Source organism: Chenopodium album, chromosome 6 (genome assembly GCF_948465745.1).
Source record: "Chenopodium album chromosome 6, dcCheAlbu1.1, whole genome shotgun sequence".
In the NCBI taxonomy this organism is placed as follows: Eukaryota; Viridiplantae; Streptophyta; class Magnoliopsida; order Caryophyllales; family Amaranthaceae; genus Chenopodium; species Chenopodium album.
In genome coordinates, this window is record NC_137839.1 from 1419039 (window position 1) to 1428974 (window position 9936).

General features: G+C 32.7%; 1 protein-coding gene across 1 annotated transcript; it reads left to right on the forward strand.

Annotated features, from left to right (window-relative positions):
- Positions 1-1492: 1492 nt before the first annotated feature.
- Positions 1493-8369, forward strand: LOC145634206 (branched-chain-amino-acid aminotransferase 2, chloroplastic-like). Its single transcript, XM_081685632.1, has 9 exons — positions 1493-1746; positions 5765-5945; positions 6251-6427; positions 6547-6678; positions 6771-6869; positions 7182-7298; positions 7524-7619; positions 7782-7894; positions 8051-8369. Exons 1-9 carry the CDS (start codon positions 1709-1711, stop codon positions 8166-8168), a joined length of 1071 nt encoding a protein of 356 aa, XP_081541758.1. The 5' UTR covers positions 1493-1708; the 3' UTR covers positions 8169-8369.
- Positions 8370-9936: the final 1567 nt, after the last annotated feature.

Consider the following 9936-nt stretch of genomic DNA (forward strand, 5'->3'; position numbering starts at 1 on the left):
CCATTAACATGGTATCGAAGCCAGCGTGACACAAAGGTCACGGGTTGGTCCATTAACAGGATGATCGCTGTTGCACTCTATTGGGAGAAAGGTACAAACGGGATTTATAAGTTTCTTCCTAAAAACTCATTGAAGACTATATTTAGTAAATTAAAAAAAAAAAGTGCTTATTGTTAGTTTCGTTCCTCTCATACCAATGTTTCCCAAACAGTAAGGAATTCCAACCGTAATGCATTTAAAAGTTTAAAGTCGTGGCTTTAAAGGGCCTTGGATAGAAGGAATGGTCTATAACGTGTATTATTTGATAGATATATATTATATTTATGATAGTATTTGTCAATCAATAGATTTTTAAATGTACCATTTAAAAAATATAATTAGCCTATAGTTTTTTGTTTAGGCTCAATCCAAGACCAGTAAAGCAACTAAACTCAATGTACAATCATAATAATCAATTCAACGTGAAGTCAAGAAAACGCAAAGGCATGTCTTCAAAAACATCAACACTAACCAAAGAGTTTCTAATGGATGCAATACTCCCAAATTTACCAACAAATTAAATGTCTCTCTTCTTCGTATCAAGTGCGCATTCAAATCCTTCAAAACATTAGCTTCGAGCCCCAAATTCATTGATATCTACCTCCGATCCAACTCAAACCGCCTCTTCATCCAACTTATTATTACCCATGACTATGAATACAAATACAAGACCTTCAAATTCATGGGTTAACTACTAAAATTAATTTTTTTAAGGTGAAGATCGAGAATAGCAACTTAGTTGCATTGATAGAGTATAAATCAATCCTGAACTTCAACCACCAGCCTAAGTTTTTACTCTGTAGTAGTTTAATTGATTCTTTAACATATATCAAGAGCCAACGTGAAATAATAGTCACGTGTGTGAATCTTATTCACCCTTCCTTTTAAAGTTGAATAATATTAAGCGCATGATACGGTGAAACCCATACTAACAGCTAACATCTTTAAACCCAATGAAGTATTATATGTGGGGTCGTGATAAAGTATATTGATAATATTAGTTAATCAAAGAAACACTCAATTGAACTTTAACTTCTTCTTTTAGATTAAAGTAGCAAATCTGTTAACTATTTCTTTTATTTATTTGTATATATTTTGTCCCTCGTGCATAATTTGGTTTTCTGATATTGTTAGTTAAATTCACAAAATTATCCTCATTGACAACCAGCCATGGTTCTTTATATCAATTAATATATGATTAAAAATTTTCACAAAAGATATTCTCAACCGATAATATTCTTGACAATAAAAATGTTTTTGCTTGATGCGCGTATGGATTTTTTTTCGTATTCCAAATTAATAATGAAATTGTTAAATTGGAGGGGATTTTAATAAATTCCAACATTCCCATCATTCCCCCAAATATTAATTAATAATTTCCTTGTAGGAATATATTCCTCCTCCATAGTCTTAACTTTAATTTTTAAAATACCCTAAAATAAACATGATCTATAATAAACTCTAACATGTATTACGTGTTAGAATAAACTTTTTTTCTTTTTTTTGGAAGGAAGACGTGTTAGAATAAACTTAATTATTTATATATATATAAAAAAGTTATATATACCGAGCATATACACCAAACTACTATCATATCACACTTTTCTTCAAATCTCCTGTGACATTCTTTCTTACTATAACAATCAAATTTCAAGTTTTTGTTTCATTCATGGCGACAATATCATCTTCAATTTCTGCTGAGTTCAGGTGAATTATTTATTTAATCTTTAGTTTTTGCCTACCTCTTTAATTTTAAGTTAAAATTTCTTTTTATGTTTATTTCTTCTTTGATAGAAATACAAGTTCATACTACTGGAAAATATTATAAAGTCATTTTAACACGACGTCTACAATGAATTTATACTTTGTTTTATGATCAAATCACTTTAGGGCGTGTTCGGCAAAATATAGCTGTAAAGGTAGTTGTTAGTTGTGTAGGTAGCTGTTAGCTGTGAATATAGATAATTTAAGTATGAGTGTTCGATAAAGTATCGGTTGACTAGCTGTTACATATAAAAATCAATATTTAATTTTTAAAAGTATAGATTAAATTTTCAACCATTACCTCAAAAGTTACCTCTACTTTTAACAGTGGCGGATCCAGGATTTTTAAGGTGCTGGGTCACTGTTACCTATCAATCATCACCCATCGACCGCATACCGAATGTGGATGAATTTTGTGATAGAGGATGATTTTGTGAAGGAGGAGGATGCATATTGGGACTAAAGAAACTTGTTTTATCATATGTTTTTTAAGAAAAATTAAGTCACAATTTCAATTTAATTACTAAATCCAATATTATCAAAAATAGATTAATTCAATCTTTTTGCAACTTGTCTATTATATACCCAATGAGTTAATATTTTTTTTACAAAAAAAAAAAAAAAAAAAAAAACCCAATTTAATTATACAAATATAATATATACAACACAAATTAGAAAAACCACTTAATGTAATGTCTTAACAACACAAAATATAACAACATTGAAGGATAATCAAATTAATCACATGATAATCAAATAGTCATAAGTTCATAATCATTTTAAAAGCAAAACAAAAAAAGAAAAAAAATCTATTACTAGCTAATACGGCTACAATGAATTAAATGAAAAAAGAAGGGAAAAAAAAATCAAATAATCACATGAAAATCAATAAATCACATAACTATAGGAAGGAAAAAAAAAGATAAGGAATACAAAAATTGCAAGTATCAATGCTCGAATTCAAGACCTGAGTGGTTGGGCCCTTGCTTGTTAGGCTTTGTCTCAACCCTCCAACCACTATGCTACAAGTTTGTATTGTTATATAATAACCAAAAATAATCTTTATATCTTATTTTCAAATGGGTGCCATTTTTTTTTAAAAAAAAAAGTTTTTTTTTTGCTAGGTCACGTGACCTAGCAGGACCAAGGCTGGGTCCGCCACTGACTTTTAAAAGCTAATATTTCTAACTTTTCATAAAAGCTACTTCCACCACTAAAAGCTACCATAACCACTACTTTGCCAAACACTAACATTTTTTGTTAAGTAGTGATTTGACCAAGTCAAACCACTAAAAGGTAGCGCCGAACACGCCCTTACTTATTTAAAGGAAAATGTCCATTTTAATTTGGTGCATAACATATGCCACAGCTCTAAATGTACTAGATACTAGGGCAAAGGAATTGGTGTGAATAGTATTAAAAATTTAAATGCTGCAATATTTATGAAAAAGAGAAAGTACTAACTTTAATCACTATTTAACCATAACCAATACTTGCATACAAAAAATGTTATCATGTAACCCTTGTTAAATTATTAGTTTTATTGAATATTTTCTTAATATTAAAATATCATATTTTAAACTAGCAGATGATCTGATTGAAAGTAAACTGTAACATACACTTCTTACGAGTAAAGCATAAATACGGTCCCTGAACTGTTAATTAAGGGTTTTTTTTAGTCCCTTCCAACTTTTTTGGAGAGTTTTAGTCCCTCCCCACCTTGAAAGGTGTTTTCCAGCCAAAAGTTTAGGGACTAAGCTGACTAAGCATTAGTTTAGGGACTAAGAGTCAGCAAAATAGTTTAGGGATGTTGAGTCATCAATAGTTTAGGGATCATGACTCTTTTATTTATTTTTTGTTTTTTTTTTTCTTCAGAATTTTATTTAAAATTCCCAAAACACCCCATTAATAATTTTTTTTTAAAAAAAAAAACAAAAACAAAACTTCCTTTATTTTTTGTCAAAATTTTAATTTTTCTTCAAAAATATTAAAGATGAAAAATAATATATTCTTTCTGTAAAAAAAAAAAATAAAAATAAGAAAAACCATGTGTTATTAGTTCTTGTCACTGAATCTAATTCAATAAGAAAACCCAGAAATCTAAAACATTAAGAAAATGAAAAAGAAAAACCCACCCCAACCGCCGGTCTCCAAGTCCTCCCCCGACGGCGAGATACATCCCGACACCCCCTCGTTCGCTGCTTCTCCTGTTATTCTTGCTGCCCCATCCACCACCAAAAACCGCCCTCCACAACCAACCAAAATCTGATTCGAACCAATCAAACACAGGCAGCAGGAGCAGCAGTGAACGAGGGGACGATTAGAGGGTTTGAAGAGGTTTTCGACTGTTTTCGGGGGGGTTTTTGGTGGTTTTTGACGGTTTTGGGGTTTATTAGTGGTTTCAAGGTGGTGGATGCGGTGGATTTGGGGGTGGGATTTGGTTCAGGTGGTGATTTTGAGGGTGATTTTAGGTCGGCGGGGTGGTTAGTTTTTGGTATTGGAGGGTTCCGTGGATGACCGTTTTCGGGGCTTTAGGGTGGCTGTTGGCCGGTTTTGGTGGGGCTAGGGTAAGGAAGAGGGGTTCACGGTGGGTTGGGGGGTGGCTGGTATGTGGGTTTTTTTTTTTATATAGTTTTTTTCTTTTTATTTTTTAACCAATTATAAGCTGAATTAAAAAACAATGTTGTAAAATAATGACAAATAATTTAAAGATTTATATTTTAATAAATTCTAAAGAAAAAAAAAAGAAAAAAAAAAGAGTCATGATCCCTCAACTTTTGCTGAATAGGCTAGGTCCCTAAACTTTTGGCTGGAAAACACATTTCAAGGTGGGGGAGGGACTAAAACTCTCCAAAAAAGTTGAAAGGGACTAAAACTTACCCTTATACAATAGTTCAGGGACCGTATTTATGCTTTACTCCACTTCTTACAAATATAATTTAGAACAGAGGTTTTTCAGTACGGCAAGCCACATGGTGCGGCACGGGTTACTTGTATTTTAGGGTTACTTGTATTCTGGGGTTACTTGCTTGTATGGGTTACTTGTAGGGTGTTACTTGTATTATGAGGATACTTGTATGGGTTACTTGTATCGTGGGGTTACTTGTATATGTTACTTGTATTCTGAGTAACTCCTACAAGTAACTCCAGACCAAAATCCCATACCAAACCAGTAACACCCATACAAGTAACCCTATAATACAAGTAACACCTACAAGTAACCCCTGACAAAACCAGTAACACCCTACAAGTAACAACCCCGACTAAAACCAGTAACACCCTACAAGTAACAACCCCGACTAAAACCAGTAACATCCATACAAGTAACCCCAGAATACAAGTAACACTTATAAGTAACCCCTGACAAAACCAGTAACACCCTACAAGTAACCTCGACTAAAACCAGTAAACCCAGAATACAAGTAACACCTACAAGTAACCCTTAACAAAACCAGTAACACCCTACAAGTAACCCCGACCAAAACCAGTAACACCCATACAAATAACCCCAGAATACAAGTAACACATACAAGTAACCCCTGACAAAACCAGTAACATCCTACAAGTAACCCTTGCCGCACCATGTGACCAGCCACATACAAAAATTTGTAAATTTAGAATAGAGGAAGGTTTAAGTTGATAGTCGTGGAAGCTACGAAGTTCAAATCAATGAAGCTACAAACTTGGTTGCATTTTATTTCTTTTGGTGCTGGCCACACCGTGTGCCCGGGGTTACTTATTCAGGGATATTCATCAATCGGCCGGGTTATTAAATCGGTCATAAGTTACTTATTCAGGGATTACTCTGTCGGTCAGGAGTTACTTCCTATGCCAGGGTTTCTTATAGGGGTTACTCTTAATAAGTAACTCCGGCCACACGGTGTGGTACTAGCTACATACATATTAAATTTTAGGTATTTATTTAATTTGTTTATTTTGCCATTAACAACCATGTTACTAGTGGTGAGAATGGGTCCGCAGAAATCGACTGGGACAATATAGGATTCAGCCTAACGCCCACAGATTATATGTACAAGATGAAGTGTTCCAAAGATGACGAGTTTACACTTATAGAGGCTAATCTAATTCCATACGGAAACATTGAGTTGAGCCCTGCTGCTGGTGTTTTGAACTATGGCCAGGTACTTATCTATGTTCCTCGAACTCAGGTACTAATTTATGTCGTCTGACATGGCCATAAGTGTTATATTTATAGTATGTATCACAGTGTTAAACAAAACTATTTTGTGAAAATTAAGTATAATAATTGTTGGAGACTTGGAGCATTGAGGATTTAAGACGGCCACTTGGCCAGGTACTTGAAGTGAAATAATGAGTTCGAGTAACATAGGCCACATTAAATAATATATAAATGGGACAATATTTTGTTTTGCTAATTTCTGTATCTCCTTTTCTAGCTAATAGTTGTAGCTTTGTGTTTGCGAAGGGTCTATTTGAGGGAATGAAAGCAATAAGGAGAGAAGATGGGAAGCTAGTCTTATTCAGACCCGAAGAAAACGCGTTACGCATGAAAATAGGCGCCGAAAGAATGTGCATGCCTTCTCCTTCTGTTGATCAATTCGTTGATGCAGTGAAGCAAACTGCTCTTGCTAATAAACGATGGGTGTGTGAAGAATTATTATAATTCTACCCTTTTTTGTGAAAGTAATTAACATAAAATGTGTTAAGAATCTGATTCTTAATTATTGTTTGATAGTTTTTTGTTTTTGTATAATGTAACAGATTCCTCCTCCAGGGAAAGGCTCACTTTACATTAGACCTTTGCTTCTAGGAACTGGACCGATCCTCGGTCTATCCCCGGCTCCTGAGTACACCTTTCTTATCTATGCTTCTCCTGTTCGCAATTATTTTAAGGTAACTTTTACTCATCTTATGTACATATGTTTTGGTATGGAGTTAATTAATTAAGTACAAAAAATTAAATCGCGTTCATTCTTTTACAAAAGGAAGGAAGCACGGCTTTGAACTTGTACGTTGAGGATCAATTTGATCGTGCATCTCGTGGTGGTTCTGGTGGTGTAAAATCGATTACCAATTATGCGCCGGTAAGCAATTCAAAATCAAATTAAAACTTTAATAGTAGTCAAATACGGGTCCGCACCTGCAAACCAAGAAAGATAGTCCACTTTACAAATCCAAAGGAGGTTCCATCCCAAAACTATATGACAATAGGAGGTTTAGCCCCTTAGTCTTATAACGTGTTTTGACTCTCTTAACTTTTATAAATGTGAGACACTTACATGTGTTATTTGGTAGGATATGCTTCAACAATACTAAACCATTGTAACAATTTATTTGTTGGTAGTACAATTTATTTGTTGGTAGTGTAATTAATCTCTTGATTTGTAATTTTTCAGGTTTTGAAACCTATGACTAAGGCAAAAGACAGAGGATTTTCGGATGTCCTATATCTTGATTCTGTGAGCGGAAAATATATTGAGGAAGTTTCTTCCTGCAATATTTTTATTGTCAAGGTTAATCTCTTAATAACGCAGTTAATACATGTTCCCTTCATTAATTCCTACATATAATACTTGCCATTTTTGTCAATTGAATGCTTTTATATACATCTTGGAGTAGATAGTTTTCAAAAACTACAATATACATAAATGTATTTCTTGAATTCTTGTCCACGAGTTTGAATGAATCAAGAGTAAGATGATTCAATTGAAAATTCGTACTTTTCATTCTTATTGTAGGATAAAATAATATCGACCCCAACTATAAATGGCACCATTCTCCCTGGAATAACAAGGAAAACCATGATTAATATTGCTTGTGATCATGGTTTTAAGGTATGTCATCTTATACTATATTTTACCCGATAATGATATATTGAAATATGAATACCATAATGTTTGAAAATTCTATATTATACCAAGTACGATTATTAGTGCAATTGTTACTATTATGTTACGCGTACTTGTAGCAATACTTAACTAGTACAATGCATTCAGGTTGAAGAACGACAAATTGCTGTGGAGGAATTGCTCGAAGCAGACGAAGTTTTTTGCACCGGAACTGCTGTTGTAGTTGTGCCCGTGGGAAGCATTACATACCAAGGCAAAAGGTGTCGATGTTTAGAGTTCTTCTATTGTTTTTAATTCCAATCGATTATTATTATAGCCTTATATATAGGCAATTAATGAGAGGGTTTCACTAATTTACTTGATCGAAATTAAAACTATTTTTAAAGCATGATGAATTCTTTGTGTAAATGTTGCAGGGTAGAATACAATACAACAGATACAAATTCAGTGAGTAAGAAGTTGTTGACAACATTTGTCGCGATTCAAAATGGTCAGGTTGAAGACATCCATGGTTGGCTAGTCGAAATTAATTAATTAAGGTGTAAAGTTTCTTCTAAGCATGAAACAACGAACCCTTCAAAACTTCAATTGAACAAATAAATGTAGTTCAATACTCGATTGTATTTCGCAAATTTTCTTGTAGATGAAATCAAGCTATGAAGATCATGTTATTTTATACACTAGTAAGGCCGTGGTTAAATAATAATAATAATAATATACACTATTTTGAGCGAATACACCCCTGAGATTATTTAATAATAATCCAAAGTTGGACTTATTTAAAGCAAATACGTGAAATTTGGGATTATAAAAGCATTTTTCGAGTTTTTATACTTTAAAAACGTTCCAATACATCATTGTCACTAAAGTTAGCAAAAAGATCTCTTTCAAGAAATCCTCTATGTCTTCACTAATAGGTTTAGAGTTTGTTGAGGAAAAGTTTGATTATTTTTGAGATTTGTTCCAAAAATTCTCCAAACTTTTCATGGTCACACACTACAATAATTTTAAAAAATTATCAGTACTACATATACTGCCCATCTATTGAAAAACTAAAAAACAGATCAGATTAACACTTTATAGAAAAAAGATTAACAATCTACAATTTAAACAAGTACAAATTACAAAACATATTAACATACTTAAGAAATTTGAAAAAAAAAATAATAAGAGAGAGAGAGATCAAGAACATAAAGAGAAAGAAAGTTAGGGTTTTAGTTTTGTCTATGAATAGAATTGAGAATAGAAAGAGCGAAGAACTTATAGAATTGAGAAAAGAAAAGAATGAAAGTTACAGTGTAAGGGAAAAAAACAGGAGAAAAAAAGGAAAAAAATTAAAATTAAATTAAAATAAAAACTTATAGAACCTGGGACTTATTTATTGCCCAACTCTAGAGTAACCCATCCAAATGAGCTACAAGCCTAATATTATACATGTTTGTTTCAAATATTATTTATATAGTTTTCCTATTTTTTTTTTTAAAATAAAATTTCTATTTTTTTCGGAATCTAACACGGATCAGTTGAACCCCCGTTGGATCCGCCACTGCCTAATAGTTTTTAGCGCTTTTTTTTTTGCTTTATATTTTTCAGTTGTTTATTTTTCTTTGTTTCTTGGTGCTTTCCCTTCTCATCGTTCACCCCATATATATATTGAGAGAGTTGAGATGCAATGAAAAAGATATTATAATGAAAATGATGAGTACTTGAGTAGGATCTTGATCGTACGAATGAATCCAATGATTCACATTTCATCAGCACATGTGATACATTTAGAACAATTGTTATGCTCATTTAATTCAAAATTTATGCATGTACATTTAATTAAAAAATTATACACTTTTTTTTCACTTTTATTTCTCTCTTTGTTTTTCATTGACGAACTATCTCTCTCTTCTCCATTATTAGAGATGATTGAGAAAGTAATTGTGGCTATGAAATAATGGCAAGAGTTGCAACACCAATAATAAGGATTAATCGGCCCAAGTTTAAATCATAAATAGAATCGCCAAGAGAATATTCAGCCATATGCACATTTAATTTAAAAGATATGCACCTTTAATTAGTACAGAATATTTGCACATTTAACTCAATCAATATGCACATATCATACAAAATATATGCACAACATTTTTACAAAAATAAAGCATGTTCAGATTAAAATTTATGGTATCCCTGAGACCATAATGCATGATTTTAGGGATTGCAATAGAGCCAAAGAGCTTTGGGACCTTGTCAACCCTCATAACCCTGACCACCAGGCTTATCCTGTTACTTGGCTCTGTCAAAATCTAGACATGTC